This window comes from Oreochromis aureus, linkage group 7 (assembly GCF_013358895.1).
Source record: "Oreochromis aureus strain Israel breed Guangdong linkage group 7, ZZ_aureus, whole genome shotgun sequence".
Taxonomy (NCBI): Eukaryota; Metazoa; Chordata; class Actinopteri; order Cichliformes; family Cichlidae; genus Oreochromis; species Oreochromis aureus.
The window spans coordinates 40,163,099-40,180,085 of record NC_052948.1 but is presented as its reverse complement, the minus strand read 5'-3'; the positions used below and the strand labels follow the sequence as shown (position 1 = coordinate 40,180,085).

The 16,987-nt window shown below is 38.6% G+C and overlaps 1 protein-coding gene across 2 annotated transcripts; it reads right to left on the bottom strand.

The window, feature by feature from the left end:
• Positions 1–2,430: 2,430 nt before the first annotated feature.
• cercam (cerebral endothelial cell adhesion molecule) lies at positions 2,431–16,188 on the bottom strand. Of its 2 annotated transcripts, none has more exons than XM_031729560.2 (12): positions 15,774–16,188; positions 12,580–12,690; positions 11,690–11,807; positions 11,391–11,525; positions 11,030–11,234; positions 10,725–10,844; positions 10,531–10,607; positions 10,104–10,210; positions 9,627–9,759; positions 7,863–7,990; positions 7,329–7,532; positions 2,431–5,035 (listed from the first exon to the last, which is right to left on the bottom strand). In XM_031729560.2, exons 1-12 carry the CDS (start codon positions 15,974–15,976, stop codon positions 4,801–4,803), a joined length of 1,776 nt encoding a protein of 591 aa, XP_031585420.1. In that variant the 5' UTR covers positions 15,977–16,188; the 3' UTR covers positions 2,431–4,800. The 2 variants fall into 2 exon arrangements, with proteins under 2 accessions (XP_031585420.1, XP_039471519.1); XM_039615585.1 differs by having other exon boundaries at positions 15,697–15,831.
• Positions 16,189–16,987: the final 799 nt, after the last annotated feature.

The window sequence follows — 16,987 nt, the reverse complement described above, 5'->3', positions numbered from 1 at the left end:
TTTTTAACACCAGTAATTTTAACTCACATCAACACTTCGGATTTTGCTGTGTAGATTTCCTTAAACTCATTTTTTTATGTGATTGAATAACAGTGTCTTAAGGACAGAGTGTAATGTCCACGTGTATTTGTGTGCACGCACATGTGTAAGCTTGTGTGCTGTGCCAGCGCACGCAGCAGAACACTGAGCTGTAAGCACATAGACTGTATATTGTGGCTTCTCTTCTCTGTGGTACGTGGCAGAGTGTTCCAGAGAGAACGTAACCAGATAAATTACTGTATATGCAGACAGCTGGGGTGTGCTTAGAGGTAAATGTGCATGCTTAGATACAGACTTGGGTATCAAGTGTTGGTGTACTTAGAAAGACAGAAAGAAATGCATTCAAACCTGAGTCAACAGCTAATAACTGTTACATGAATAGACTGAGAAAATATTTTTTACATTTGTGTCAAGTCTTTCATTTTTAGAGTGCTTTCAGAAGATATTTTCACAGCAGAGAGAAAGCTGTCCTTTACTGGTAACTTGTAAAGATGACAACGAAATAAAAGAAGAAATTATCAGCTTTCATGGTGATATGCACACGCATTTTTCAGTATCTCAGAAATGGCAGTGTTGAGTTGATTTCCCCCATTTTCAGCTGTGTAAGTTAACAACTGATTGACAAGTTGTCGTGGAAGTGTCTCACCCTTTTGCACACAGTGTTCACAGATGAGAGATGAGCAGCTGTTCTTTCATAAGAGGTTATTTGGAGGCAAAGCCTTCACGGGATTCTGTGTAGCCCTGTGAAAAACTAATAATTTTCAGAAGCACCTTTAGCAGCAATAAACTGAAGTAATCATTTTCTGTATGACTTTATCATCCTCCCGCATAGTTGTGGAGGTATTTTGGCCCATTCGTCTTTATGGCTTTGCTTCAGTTCATGAAGGTTTGCAGGCATTCATTTTATGAACAGCTCTCTCAAAACATAGGACTGTGCAATATGGCCAAGTACCTCTAGTTTTGCGTCATTCTTCCAAAGGACATCTGTCCTAGAAGTCTTACACTTTGTTCAGATCCAGCTTTTCAAATCTGAGCCGTCCTGCCATGAACTTTTTTTTGTAGAGAGAAGAGGCTTTGTTTTGTTTGTTTTTTGTTTTGTCCTGGTAATCCATCCAAACAAGCTATACTTGTTCTAATTTTACTCTCATGAAATTCAACGCTTACCTAAGGCCTGAAAAAAAAAACCCAGTTCACCTGTAACGACAGAAAACAAAAAGGCTATACTGTAGAGATCACAGATCCAATAGTGCAACAACCCACAGGTCATGTGAACTTATTTGTCAGTGTTACAGAGGCAGTACTGCAAGATGCAACACTGTTTTTAGTAATACGGCTGGAATTTGACAATAATTTCATTGGGAGAAAGTTTTATTCACAGATCAGGAAAACTTTGGAAAAGGTCTGCATGGACATGTATGGATGCTCCTGGAACTTTCTCAATCATCTTAAATTTATTGTTACAAAACAGTTGCTCCTTTCTCAATGGTGTGACATTCAACTTGGAGCACAGACTGTTTTTGAGTTGAAATCGAAGAGAAATGTCCTGCACTTTGGATTATTCTGCAGTTTTTTTAGTGCTTCTGCAGAATGCATGGGCAGGGTGCTGAATCATCTTTCTTCTCCTGGGAGTGTCCCAGGATTTTCAACAACTGCTAAAGGTTTTAGGGGAGAACAACAGGTAAGATGGAGTGGGGGACTTCCTTGTGAGTTTTTCAGGTGTTTAACTGGGATTTATTTTTTGGGTTTAGATTCCCAGAATCTGATTTTATTTTGTATGTGTGGCATTTTTGTTAATATTTATATTTTAAGTAATGAAAACAGAAAACTGGTTTTATTGGCATTTGTTAATGTGGAAACACCCCTTTTTATGTGGTAGCAGTAAAATGAGGTGCAAAAGAAATAATTCATGTGGCTTTAAATACAAAATGTTTGAGAAATAAATCACGCAACCTTACTCTACGTCTGCCATTATAATTCTGAAATTTACAGTATTGTATTCATTTCCTTGTGGCCTGCACTTTAAAACACATCGAGTTGGAAAAAGACAGCTTTTGTAGTTTTGCCTCTGCACTGTACACTACCACAGAGGCTTTTAAATCAAAGAATAACTGATTGAAGTGCTGGCTTTTGGCTTTAAGGGATTTAACAAAATAATGCTGTAACTTTTAAGGAATCATTGCCGTTTTTATACACAACCCCTATTTTGTTGGAAAAGTAATTGAACAAATGACTGACAAGCAGTTTCATGGCCAGGTGACACCTGATCCCTTGTAATTAAATGACAAATGTAGTAGACATAGGAATGATTCAAAGTGTTGAATTTATATCTTACACAAATCAAAGTCTACAGCTTGCTACTGTTATTTTAATTGAGACCTAAAGAGACATCAGTACCAGTGAGCGAGGCCTTTATTCTGCTGAAAAGAAAAAAGCTAAATAAACCATCAGAGGCAGCAAAGACTTTAGGAATTGTCAAATCAACAAACTGGTACATTGTCAATAAGAATAAATGCACTGGCCAGCTCAGGGCCTGAAAAACCACAAAAGACAACTAAAGCGCATGACGACAGAATTATTTGGTTAAGAAAAACAGCCAAAGCATTTCTAAAGGCAAGGAAATGAGATATTATTCAGTGGCCAAGTCAGTCATAATCCAACAGAGCATGCTTTTCAGTTATTAAATACACAAGCTGAAGGCAAAGAGGCCTAAAAACAAGCAGCAACTGATGGTGGCTGCTGTAAAGGCCTGGCAGCCAGCATCTCAGTGAAGGAAACACATTTAACAATGTCAATGGTTTTTTTAGACTTAATGCTGATGGCTGAAAAGGATTTTCATCAGTTCTGAGCCTCTAAAAATGGGGGACTGTATATGAAAATGACTATAATTCCCTAACAGTTAATGCAAAATTTTTGTAAATCCCCTTGAATAAAAACTGAAAGTCTGCACGTCAATCACAATGACTGATTTAAAATCCACTGCGAAAATTGTGTCTTTCTCCAACAAACTGCATTTATGTACTTCTCCATCTACACACACATCTATAGGTGTGCATGTATGTAAACTCTGGCTGCAATAGCAGAATTTAGGAAACAGTACCCCCTTGTGTTTTTTATTCTTAGTACATGGTAGCTTTGTGTATTTAATAAAATATGTTGATTTATTAACTAACAGTCCATAACCATTTCTATAATACTGCAAAAATATTTGTATTTAAATTCCGAGCTGCTTGCTATCCAGATGTGAAATCAGTGGCAATTAATGAATCGTAATATTAATATACATTTATTGCTCAAAGACATAGAGACAAAAAGTAATTGGACCCGCGTGTCGTACATCACGTTGTGCGACTCATCTGTGATTCACAAAGAAAAACAAATAATTTAAGATATTTGCAGGAAAACAAATCTTCATATCAAAAACAATATACGAAACAGACCATCATCAATGCGCACAAAAATGAAATACAAGTTTAGTTTGACTTGATCAAATCCACAAACTTGCGACATCAGTTACCTGCACTACAACCCTGTCTAGACGAGTGTCAGCTCAATCCTGGAGTGACAGCGATGCTACAAAAGACTGTTAAAGGCTGTACTTTCTTAAGACCTTTAAACACTTAAGCAACACATAATATTTATACTTTTTACACATAACATGTGGTCGCTCTCCAAAACTGGAAACAACTGGATAAAAACCAAAGCTACACTCTTCATGCCTCAACATGTTGCATAGATTTTATGTAAGTCATTGGGCCATCAAAAAAAAAGTGTTTATACTTTATAGATGAATTTCTCGTGGTTGTAATAGTGTAATAAAACCTGAAATCTTCTCAAACGGTTCTCAAATCATGATGTAATATTTTAAAATGCGCTTCTATTTGAGGCAGCCCAAAATCACACGAAGGTAATTTTGTTTCCAGTTCATGTTAAACTCTTAAAGGTGAACATGGCTAAATGTGAAAATATTAAAAACAGCTAGGGAGTAAAACACAGTCCAAGTGAATCCATTAAGTTAAAAAAAAAATCAATCTGAAGAAGCTTAAACTGATCAAAAGCAAACATTCAAATACTTAATGAATATAAACTTTCATAGTTTTCAGAGGTACACAAGTTTGAGAAAGGTCTGGAACAAATTATGAAAGAAAATATCAATTATGGTCATTCGAGACTTGTGTTAACTCAACTCTCCAGTCCCCAGTGGAGGACACGCACAAACACAGAAATGTACAAAAAGATTATAGCAACACGAAAAAAGAGAAGGAAAAAAACCAATAGCCAATACATTTCAGACTTTTTTCCAGACTTGCCAGGAGTTGTTAACAGTGCAATTACTGAACCCTCGGTTAGAATATGATCAACAGATTACGCACTATCACAGGAGTACATTTAACCAGGTAACTTGACACAAACCATACAGAATGAATTAACAATCTAAATGAAGCAACTAAACTAAATGTCTGAGCAAAGTAAAAGAAAAGCACAAAAAACACTCTAAACATGGAGTTGTTTGAGAAAAATCTATTGTGCAAGTTGACGCATTTATTACACCGAGACAACTGTGCATGTCTTTACACAAAGTCGAAACGAACACCATATCTTATGTTGTTGCCTCCTATCTAAGAAGCTCAGGTTAAATGACACTGAGCATGTCAGTTTTATGACACAAGGTGGAGTGAAAGTATCTCTCTCTGCTCAGTAACAGTCTCTCTGGCCTCATGGCCTGTGGACCTGCAGATTCTCCTCAGCTACATTTGCGCTGCACTAAAGTTCATCCCTGTAGGCAACTGACAGCATCTCGGGTGCCGGGGCAGCCCCTTTCAGGGTCTTGTGGGAGCCCCTCCAATCAGTCCTCACAGAGTCATCATCCCACAGGGTCGACGTCTCTGTGTCGCTCACCCACTGGGGATCACCGGCGTAGTGACATGGCTGGACCAGCAGGGGGTGTGTACTGAAGGCTTGTAAGTTTCTATTGGGGAAGTGGGATTTGTAGTCCTCACTGCAGAGGGAGCACAAAGGCAGTGATTACACTGGGTAAAATCATTTGAAAGTTAAAAACACAGGATAGGATGTCACAATCTAAAAAAAAAAATAACAGTACTGGAACTATAGATAGAAGTTTTTTGGGGGGCAGTTTGAGCAATTTTTTACCATTTACTGAAATGTTAAATATAAACATCAGGGATATTTTGTGATTTCCTTACAATACACTGACAAGAGACTGTGACAACAGGACGATTTCAGAGATGGTTCAGTTACTCTTGGCATGAAGGGCGACAATGCATGGGGTGCATTTGTTGTGTGTTCTCAGCAGACTAGTCAAGCATATCAAATCAGAACCACAGTGGTGAGAAAAAGAGAGAGAGAGTGCAGAAAAAGCGGGCTGGCTATAGGCCAGATTTCCACACATGATGGAGCACACAGACACTGCCAGGCCTTCTGGTTTGCAGATCCTTTGGCACAAAGTGCATTTCATTTCTTAGAGTTAGTTCCTGATGACGAGAACAGTTGCCTGGTTGGGGAAACTATCAAGGATATCAATTTTACAGTCAGAATTTGATTCAACTATTACACTAATAATTTAAAGATACATTTGGAGGTGAAGTCGATATTTTATAGACCTCCAACAACCATCTAGAATGAAGCAGAAGCTTTACAGATGATGGCTCTATGTCAGCAGTTGAAGGATTGCCAATGTGGTTAGAATTCATTTGTACGGAGAGACAAACGTGCATACCAATTTTTATTGCATCAGACAGTTGTCTAGACCTTTGCAACCAAAAATGTGAACCTCATGTGACGCCAGGTGAACGCTAAGGGATAAGTCATCCATGTGGAGGAACCATGGATGTCTGTATTATTATGGCAGTAGTTAAAACTAAACAACCTCTGGGGTTGAAAAATGAAGCCAATGATTAAAAAAGCTGTTCCAACAATGGCCACTGGAGGCTGGCTCCCAAAGTGAGTCAACCCCATTGACTCCAATGTTAGTAGGCCAACTTCCAACCAGAAATACAATTTCCCCTCCAAAAAAACTGGTTAATTTAATTTTTCAGCATTTTTTTTTTAGAATACACACCTAAAATGTATTACACTTTAGCTGTCTGGTAGGCCTTAGCTATTTAGAGTGACTGAACTGTCTGTGCTCTAGTTATGGTGAATATAATAGCATATTTTTAGTGAGCTTTAATTAGCAGGTATCTATGTCGGTGACAAATTCACATGATGCAACTTGTCAACTATCCTACCATCTTCATTTCTTGACAATATCTCATTTCTATCTGCCAAAGCTGAATATTATCATGATAAATTATAATAGCAACCACCTATCAATGGGTTAAAATGATTCTTTTTTGTGATTATACACCTACAGCACATTATTAAAGCATCATTTTGATTTCAAGGCCAATGGCATAAACAAACCAAAAAAATGCTGTAGTTCTAAATATAAGGCTTCAAAATGAAAGTCCCCAAACAAATGACTGATATTAGTGTGGCAGCATAATTCTTTTATATCAAATCTGTAATAAAGAAGCTTTGATGTTGCAGCTTAATTTTTGTTTTTTTACCAAAGTAAGTACAGACCATACTGTGAGTGTCACAAACACCGGTATAAACTTAAATAACAAACCATAGAAATTTAAGTATGGACTAAAATAGTCTGGACTGACCATACAGTAGTGTAATTCATGGAGAAAGGCAACAACATTGGCTTGGAAAAAAAAAAAAAAGTATATCTTCTTTACCACAAACAAAACTGAGTCCACTCTGGCTGCTCACATCTGTCTGTCACACTGTGTTTAAGAAAATGTCAGCCCACACTGACAAAAATTCAGACCATTAATCCCAGAAAGAGATGCAGACGCGAGGCCTGTGCATCATAAAAGGAAAATGCTGAGAAAGATTAAATCTATTTTGAAATGTGGTGCGCTAATTCAGCTTGACAAGCACAACATATCAAAGTGATTTCCTTTCAGAAAAATGCAGTGAAGTAAAACCACAGACTTCCACATAGTTCTTTAATCTATACACTCCAAACAAAACTAGGCTAAATATAAAGCATGTACACATGTTTAGGCAGCTATAGAAAAGAATGTTTTTAGCCCTGAGGTCTGCTTTAGTTTAAACGGTGTTGCAGGAGAAGGAGATTAAAGAGTGCTGAAAAACAGGTTTCATTATAGAGGTCACTGTATGGAACATACAAGAAGAAAACCAGAAAAACTTCAAAGTGTGCAGAGAGTAGCATGTAGTAGCAAATGAGTGTATTTTTGCCACTTTTTTATGATACATACTTCGGATGTTTGTCGTACATAATGGGGAGGAATTCATCGACAGGCAGCATCTTGGAAAGTGGCTCAGCATTGAGGAGTTTCTGGGCTCCCTGTAGGGAGATAGCGTAGGACAGAGTCCAATACGAGTAGTCGGCCATCACCAAGTTACGAACGTTCTCCACTGGCTCCTCCTTTCCAGGATTCACCTGCTTCCTGCCCAAGTATCTGTGGCAATATAAAGCGATCATACGAACTAAAGAAGTTAAAAAAAAATCAGGCACGGGGAAGAAGCAGCAAAAACCAGCATGGTCAAGAGATGTGATTTTTAAAATCGAACTCCACCTTGCTGTTCTTTCAAATTCTACATTAGAAATACATTAGAAAAACTTCAAACTTTGTCTGAAGTTTTGTCTTCAAATAAAACCAGCAAACAAATGGGTACAAATGCACTTTGGACTTTATAATAAAGCTAACCTGGGCTTTCTTACCTGTGTCTCATTTAACCTTAACCAAAACAGGAACTGGACAGGAAACTAGGAGTAAAATGCGTCTTACATGATGTCCCAGTCCAGCTCAACCTGCTCCACATCCTGCATCATTTTGAGTATTCGTCGCTTGAAGTTGGCCTGAAAGCGAACATCGTCTTCAAATACCAGGGCCTTATCCATCTGCATGTCCACCATCTATGGGAAAAAAAGTATACACACTGTAAGCCTGACCTGTTAAAGAAATCAAAAGGTTTGTGTCATAAAAGCAGGTTTTTATTTTGCATCCATCTTCTTTACAAACATGACTCTTGGTTTTCAGTTGAGTGCAACTATTTTCATTTACAGTTGTGAAAAAGAAAGTACGCCTTCTTTGAATTTTAAGGTTTTACATAAAAATAATCCGGTCCTTAGCAGTTCTTATGTAAATGCAAATTCAGATAAACAGCCACACATTATATATTACATCATGTCATTATTGATTGTATGAAAACAAATCCATAATACAGAAGCTAAGGACACCTTTACTACTTAGATATGAATTAAGAGAGTAAATAGCAGCCAGGCACTGTGAATCAAATACACTTAACATCGGCACGTGTGAGCACTTACACGTTTTGGCAGTTTGGTGGTATGGAGCATTCAGGTGTGTGTTAACACAATGTCAAGAAGGAAAGACATCTTACACATGACCTTAAAGAAGCAATTGTTGCTGTCTTTTGTCTTGGAAGGTTTGTGAAGCCATTTTCGATCATTTTGAAGTCCATTTTTTGTACAGTAAGAAATATTCACAAGTGGAAAACATTCAGTACAGCTGACAATCTTCCTGTGGACAACCCAGCAAATTCACCCCAAGGTCAGATTGTGCATTGCTCAGAGAGGTTGCAAAAAACCCCAAGAGCTACATTTCAGACTCTACAGACCTCAGTTAGAATGTGAAATGTTAAAGTTCATAACAGCACAGTCAGAAAAAAGACTGAACAAGTATGGCTTAGAAGGGTTGCAAGAAGAAAGCCTCTTCTTGGCAGCACGGCTCAGGTTTGCAAAGTTACATCTAAAAAAAACCCACAAGACTTCTGGAACAATGTCTGGTGGACATATGACACCAAAGTGAAGATGTTTGGCCATAATGGATGCTGATATGTCTGGAGAAAACCCAAACACAGCACATCAGCACATAAACCTCACACCAGCTGTCAGCACAATGGTAGAGGGGTGATGATTTGTGCTTTTTCTACAACCACAGGACGTGTGCTGCGAGTCAGTTAGAAGCTCCTCTGTATACCAGATCATTCTAGTGTTAAATATGAGGCCTTCTGTCCAACAGCTAAAACCTTTGGCTCATGCAGCAAATCTACAACATAATGCCTGAAAAAGAAATAAATCAAGGTGTTGCAACGGCCGAATCAAAGTCCAAACCTCAACCTCTTTGAAATGCTGGGGTGGACTTTAAGATAACTGTGCATAAACTAATGTCTGCAAACCTCAGTGAAGTGAAGTTGCGTGCTGTAAATGAGAGTGGGCCAAAATTCTTCCACAATGATGTGAGAGACTGATTAAGTCATCCAGAAAACCACTACTTCAAGTTATTACTGCTAAAGGTGGTACTAAAAGCTACTGAAGTTGATATAGAAACCTGTAGAACTCAAAGAAGTTATACTTTTGTTTTCACATGACTGTATCATAATATTGTAAAAAGGTGATTTGCAAGGACTGTATATACAATTATGCTTTCTTCTTACATAGTATAGTATGAAGTATATATTAAAATATTTGGGTTTTAACTTCAGAAAAGGGATTTGACAAGGATGTATGACAGTGTGTGTCCTCTCACCTCCTTCCAGATGTAATAGTGACTGAGGAAGCAGCCCACTTCTCCTTTGGTCAGAGTGCGTCCAGAGAATGGGTCATAGTATCCTGGCAGCAGGTCGACACCCAAAATCTTAATGTCACTGCTGTTCAGTGCACTGCATACACACACACACACACACACACACACACACACCCACAACAGATTACTATATCAAGAAAAAGAGTACTGCACAAAAATGGAAGACTGCAGTTGCAAGCAAGGCTTAGCTGCATTTTTTTTTAGGTAATTCTGTCTTTGATATGAGAAGAGCGTTCAAATTTGGAGCATATGTAGCCATAACACTGATATTTATTATAAACCACAAGTGTCTATATTTTCAAGATAAGAATTTAAATTGGCCTCACACCCAGAGTCTGAATTGACACAGTGTTACATACATTCTTGACAAACTTAACTATAAAACTGAGAGAGGAAAAGAGCCGAGAGCAACCCACTCACTTTCCATCCACGGCATCGACCACTTTGACATCAATCTCAAGCTCGTTTAGAGAGAACAACATCCTGTCTCTGCGGTCAGGACGCCGTCGCAGGTTAATCAGATAAATCTGTAGAGGAGATGGGCGACCCAGAACGTTATTTAAATCTGGACACTGTGTACCATCATCGTAAATCTTTGAGTTTCATCAAATGGGTCTACTGCATATTTGGCATGTTTTCAAACTCTATTCACCCAGTGAAAACATGCATCATATTTGGTCTGAATCTTGCTAAATATAAAGTACTACCTAAAAAGTAGATGTATAATTATATTATATATTACAGATAATTACATCCATGCTTTCATTATTGCATAGAACAAGCCTGTATAAGGTTGGGTTAACCTTTTTTACACATTAACTGAAAAAACTTGAACTGGTGCACCTACCTCATCAAATCCCAGGAGGTCTCTCTGTTTTGGAAACATGTGGATGAAACGGGAAGGATACATGGGTGGCCCGTCGACTTTTCCACAAACAGGGATATTAGTTGGGGGGTGGGGTAAAAGAGAGGTGAGCTGATACCCTTTTTTTTAAACTGTCATTATTTGCCTTTAGTATTACAAATCATCTATGCTCTTACTCATAGACTCAAGGTGAACATGGACAAAGTTGAGGCGATCGTCTTCTAAGGTGAAGTGCGGTTTGGCCGGAACGTTCAGGTAGCCGTAGCGCTCCTTGTTGCACAGGTACATCTGTATCTCTGAGTAGCAACGAAAAGCAATCAGTTAATAAATTATAAACATATTTATTCATGTATGTTTTCATCACTGAGTCCTGAAATATACAAATATTCTACAGCAAAGTAAGCGCAGACATGATTTAGTGCAACAGTTGTGTTGAGTAAACCTAACTGCTGAACATAATAACGCACAAGCATCTACAGACCTGCAGCCCGACAGGAGAAGGCGAAAACAATAATATCGTCGTAGGGCCACGAGTAGTCCTCATGAGGAGGATAGAAAGCAAGTTTTTTCATGCCCTCCTTCCTCAAATCCAGCAGCAGGGTGCTGTGGACCATAGGCACAGGGAAGCAGCCCACTCGGTGACGATGACGGGTGGGGAAGTACTCTGCTGTTCGACGATAATATCCCTAAAGAATTGAGATATTTTAAAAAATATGCTTACTTATGTCCTAGATCTGTGTCATTTTTCTGCATTATGTTCATCAAGAAAGCAACAACTGTTTTTTTTCTCAAGTATTCCCTTTAAGCGGATAAATAATCACTCATTTTTAAGTGCTGTTCACCTGTGGAGTAATACCACACCAGTAGTTAGAGTACGCTCCCGGAGAATCTAACATAGGAGCGATGACTGACTTGTTTTCTGCTATCAGCAGGTTGAGGGATTCTGGATTTGTGAGGATATTGTCTGTGTCTGCGTACTGAAACAGAGAGAAAGAAGATACAAAGGAAAAAATATTTTTCATTCAAATAACAGTTGCTAAGTTTTTTTTTTCTTAGATGAAATAACAGCCGCAGTAAAAAAGACATCCCATCTGCTTAATCAAGAAAAGAAATAATATGAAACTTATCACAAGACAGGTACCAAGATATAATCAGCCCAGCGTTTCCTGGCAAAGTTGAGCGCTGCTTGTTTCAGCTTCATCACATATTCGTATCTGCTGTTGGGCCAATGCTTAGGACCCAGCTCTCCAGCATAGGACCTAAGACACACAGAAGTACAGTGTTATTAGGGGATATAATACTATATTGGTAAAATGTTGTATAATTTGCCACGTGAAGCAAACATGTGATTGGCTGAATGGTTTCTATTCTAAAAAACAAAAAACAAAACCAAAACACAAAAACAGCATCGCTGAATCATGCTGGAGTGTTGACCACAGTGAACACAGCATACCGATGGTAATGGATTAAATAAAACCAGAACAGTAAATGACAGAAGTTCTGTGGTGCCGTGAAAAGAGCATAAACAGATGGGTAATGTAACAGTTTCATGACTGTAGAAGTTTAGCAGAACTCACTCAGAATAAATAACTGACAGGCATAAAAATGTCTGCTAGTAGAAAGCCCAGACAGAGCATCATGTACAGACAAGCCTAGATATGCTTTGTCAAACTCTTTTTTTTTTTAGGTTTTAAAATGAATACCAAATGAACTGCAAAGTTGCAGCCTACAGAGGGGTGTTAATACTTTTATTGAACACTTGCACAAAAAGAGCAAGTAAGCAAAATCAATACACGTGCAATCTGAACATTGATTGATTTATTTTGTCAATACCAGGATGACACTTCAGAGGATCATAGATTTGCCTCCTGATGAGTAAGAGGGATTGTTTCTGTCATTTCCCTTGTAGAAAGCAACTATTGAAGGTGATCTGCTTTGACCCACATATGCTGTAAGATCAAGTTGGGGGTGGTTCCAAACTCAGATCCCAGCAGTACACAAAGCTAAACACATTAAGACTTTCAGACTTACGTTGGCTTGTCCATTGGTCTCCACTCAACATAATGGTAATATTTCTGCATGACAGTCAGCCACTCCTTCAGTATGGCTGTGGTGTTATCTATGTTGTGATCCGTGGCTGCCCTGGAAAGCACAGAGAAGGCAGAGGGTGAAGTAACTGCACCAAAAATAGGGAACCTAAACTTGGCGTTGGTTCTTGTTATTGCTCATTCCCCTCATTGTGCCAGGGGAACAGTGAAATGTACATTATGTGAATTTTTCAGCTCCTCATCATGCCAGTGCAAAATTCATGCTGCATTACCACTCTCACTGGTAAATGTCAAATTATTTGCTGACAGGCTTATTTGATTCAGCGCCCAATACTGATGTTCTGCCTGTGTATTACTCGATCAACAAACAAAACCAACATTTATAATGGTCACACAATACAATACAAAACAACACAATATAAATGATTACTACTTATTTGAGCAGGATTTTTCAGGTCTGTAAACGTTTTAATGTTGTCTCTGAGTTCCACTGAATGACCTGAACAATCATTTTCTGCTTCTCTGGTTTATGGTATACCACTAGGTTCTATTTTACCGTTTTTGTCATATCTGCTCCCTTTTCAGCACATTTTCATCACTTTTAATGACATTTCTTATCACTGCTAGATAGACTGGCTGTCAAATTCTCCAAATTAGTGAAGAGAAAGCAAAAATCCCATGACAGATTTCTGCTGAAGGTAATGGAAATTCTAGATTGCCTTGCCCCTTTTGCTAAAGTTTGAGTAACTTTTGATTCTGGATACTCCCGTTAAAGCTCTGGTTCACTCTCGTTTTTATCACTTCAGAAATATTGTCAAGTTAGGTTTCATTGTTTCACAGTCTGAATTGGAAATCAATCAAACCGTAATCAGTCTTTTATTTCATCACATCTAGATTATTGCAATTCACTGCTCCCTTGTTTTCACAAGGTTTCCTTGTAATGGATGTTTCAGAACTCAACTGCAAGGCTTCTGAATAAGTCTTCAGAGTATTCACATGTCACACAATCGCTAATTCAGTTCCACTCTCACCCCATTAACTTCAGTCTACTTTAAGATTCTAGTTTTGACTTTTAGAGCTCTGCATTAACAAGCACCAGCATATATCAGGTATGTTTTTGTATCCTTACATCCCCAGTACATCCCTGAGGTGACTTAATCAGGTCTTGCTGGCTGATATACAAGTATAAAAATAAATGAGACAAATACCCCACGAGTTTGAAGCTCTCTCCCACTGAGTCATAGCACTATGAAGTTGGTGATCTCTTTTAAAAATGAGGTGAAAAATGCATATTTTTAACCTTGCTTTTGGGTAACTTTTTTGTCTTTATGTTTTTAGCATTTCGTGATATTCATCTTGAAAGGGGCTATATAAAGAAAATGTAACTTTTACATTACTTTTTGATTACTTTTAACCTCATGCACTTCATGACCTCTGGGCAGAAAAGAAGAGCAAAGTGGCCGACAGATTTTGCACTAAAATATGCATTGGATCCCTTTCCTGTCCACAGCTGCGAGTTATCTTCTGCAGTGTCACTCTAGCAAACCTTTACTTGTGGTGAAGTAGGGTTGGCCAAAATAACAAGGTATATCAAAAATACTAGATATCTGTCAATTAGCAGAATGGCTCTATTGCATGACCAGGTTTTTGTTAGTCTTGTTTTTTTTTTATTTGCGCAAATAAGACACCACTGCAGAGTAACATCCTTTTTTTACTTCATCATAATATTAGAGCTTTTAATGATTTCTGTAAACTGATATTTGTAAAGCAACTGTAGACACAGTTAGGGAAGGTCTCTTTGAGCCATTTCTAAACAACTGCGGATTCCAAGATCATTGGTTCAAACAATTATATAATGTAAAAGTTACTCTCATGTGTCAGCAGTTTGCCAAGGTCTGGAAGAAGACCCAAATCGTTACCCTCAGATGAGAGGAAATTAGGATGTTCAGGAACAAACCAGGAACCTCCAAGGCTCAAGCCTGCCATGAACTGAAAGTTGCTGAAACACCAGTGTCACTGTCCACACTGGAGTGAGTTTTACAACACCATGGACTGAGAGAGCGGTAACCAAAAAAAAAGAAACCCCTGATCTAAAATCAACACCTTCAAGCTTGACTAAAATTTACAGTTACTTTCGAACATAAAAACAGTATCAGGTGTCAAACATGGTGCTAGTAGCATCATGCTCTGCTGCCAGTGGTAGGGGTAAACATAAAGCCTGAAATCAACAGATGGATAGTTGAAACTTGGACACAACTGAGTGTTCCAACAGGACAATGATCCCAAACACACATCAAAACTGTTATTGTAATGGATAAAGCAGGCCAACATTAAGCTTCTGGAATGGCCTTCCAAAAGCACCTACCTCAACTCTATTGAAAATTCGTGGACTATGCTTAAAGGCCCGATCTGGATCCAACCAATTTAAATAAACTCTACCAATTCTACAAATAAGAGTGTTCAAATATCCGTCTGGAAGTGTGCCAGAAGCTTGTTGATGGCTGCCAAGGCATCTGAGGTGCTGCTTGCTATATCTTCGTGTGGGTGGATGTTTATTTTTGACTCTGTATGGATTAGAGAAAATCCAAAATAAAGTTCTTACTTAAAAACAAACAAACAAAACATTAAGCTTGTATGCTGTGCAATCATTCCACCCTGGAAAAAAATTGTTTCAAATAAATAATTAAAAGCCAAAAATTGCCATGACTTTCATGCCCATGATATCAATATTCCCGTAGGACTCAACATACTATCGTCATCTCCTCATATTAAACCAACAGTTAATCTTTTTCCATCATTACACCGATTAAACGGGATCTCTTTTACTTCCTCACTAATAAACCACTCCGCGCTGTCTAAACAGCTAAACCCCTAGAGTTTGTAGATTTGAACATGCACCATGAATTATAAAGAAGTAAAATCACTGCTGGTACAGTTACTCTATACAAACTTCACGGGACATAAAACTGCAAGCAAGCGACGGTAGGAAATGAATGCGGCGGAGTGAAAGGCAGCCTGGACTGTGAAAGGCGCAGAGGGAACAGGGGGGGGGGGGGGTAGGACGCTGCTGCTTTCACAAACTAATTTAAATGCCATTGACCTTTTGAACGGCTGCTATAGACGGATAAAAAGGAGACCCCTCTACAAACAGCCTGGCAGTCCATGCAGGAAACCCACCACACAGAGATACGATCTTTGGGGTAGTTGAGTCTCTCCAGAGCTCCGAGGTAGTACGGCAGGGAGTGAGCAGTATTTCTCGCTATGATAGCGATAACCACGGTTGGAGGCTGCATTTTCGACTCTTCCGGATACTTCTCCTCCGAAAAGTAACATTCAGCCTGAAAAACAAAGGCCCCTAAAGCTAGAAAGTGAAGTATCATGGTGGAGGCTGTTAAAGTTGGAAAGTAATCCGCGGGGCTCCGGAGCAGCACGTAGCCGCGGTACGCGTCAGCAGTCCAAGAAAAAAGGGCTTTCCCAAATGTTCAACCCCCACTACTTCATGTACAAGCTGGCCCCTTCTGAGAAGAAATGCAAACCCAATCCTAAAGCCAGAGAGGGTTATATTCCGCTGTAATAAACTTTTTCCTGTAGGAAAAAAACAAAAAGAGGGGAAAGAGGCGTGATTTGGCCACACTGGCATTTGCAGCGGTGGGATACCCTGAGAAAGATTAGAAAGATGGAGAAGAAAGTTTTAAAGTGTAAGGTCAAACATCCTTAAAAAATGTCATTAAAATGTTCCCAGGGATGGAAATCGGGGGGGGGGGGCGCATTTAAACGTGGCAATTTGTTAGTCAAAAATTTATTTATTTATTTGTTTTTGTTTTTGAGTAAACCAGTCACAGCCTTTCAAATATTCCGACCACAGTATGGGCATTTATACACACATTTAGTCTGTATGTGTGATATTCTGATACATAGATCTGAAATAGAAAGGGATTTTGAATAAACCCAGCTTTGTCGTAATATGAAGCCAAAGAGTAGCAATTACAGAGATTCACCAGCAGGGGGAGGTTTTGATCCAAGAGAAGAGTCATTATGTCGCGCACGTCGTCCTGAGGCCTTTGATCCTTTGGTTTTCTCAAATGCTGCAATTAGGATCAATTACGAGGTTATTTTCACATTTATTATTTTATTCTACTTAATATTTATCTTCTTAAGACGTTCTCATCGCATGTCACCTTCCACTACATTTACTCATGCTATATAGTACTTATTTGCATGCATATAATAGTTGCAAAGTCAGTTTTACTCTGTTGACATTTGCCTTATAAGAAACGCAGTGTCTGCTACAGAGACACTGAAGGCTTGATGTACAAAAAACAAAAATAACAAAAATGAAAACAAGTGTAAATGTTTTTAAGGGAAATGTTCAACCTAATATTCATTGTAAA

Excerpts from the sequence above, each read along its gene's own strand:
- cercam (XM_031729560.2), bottom strand. The coding sequence starts at position 15,976 with ATGATACTTCACTTTCTAGCTTTAGGGGCCTTTGTTTTTCAGGCTGAA. Across the intron at positions 11,526-11,689 it reads GCTGGGCTGATTATATCTTG|TACGCAGACACAGACAATAT; the intron begins GTACCTGTCTTG and ends TCTCTGTTTCAG. Across the intron at positions 10,608-10,724 it reads TGTTCACCTTGAGTCTATGA|TCGACGGGCCACCCATGTAT; the intron begins GTAAGAGCATAG and ends TTTGTGGAAAAG.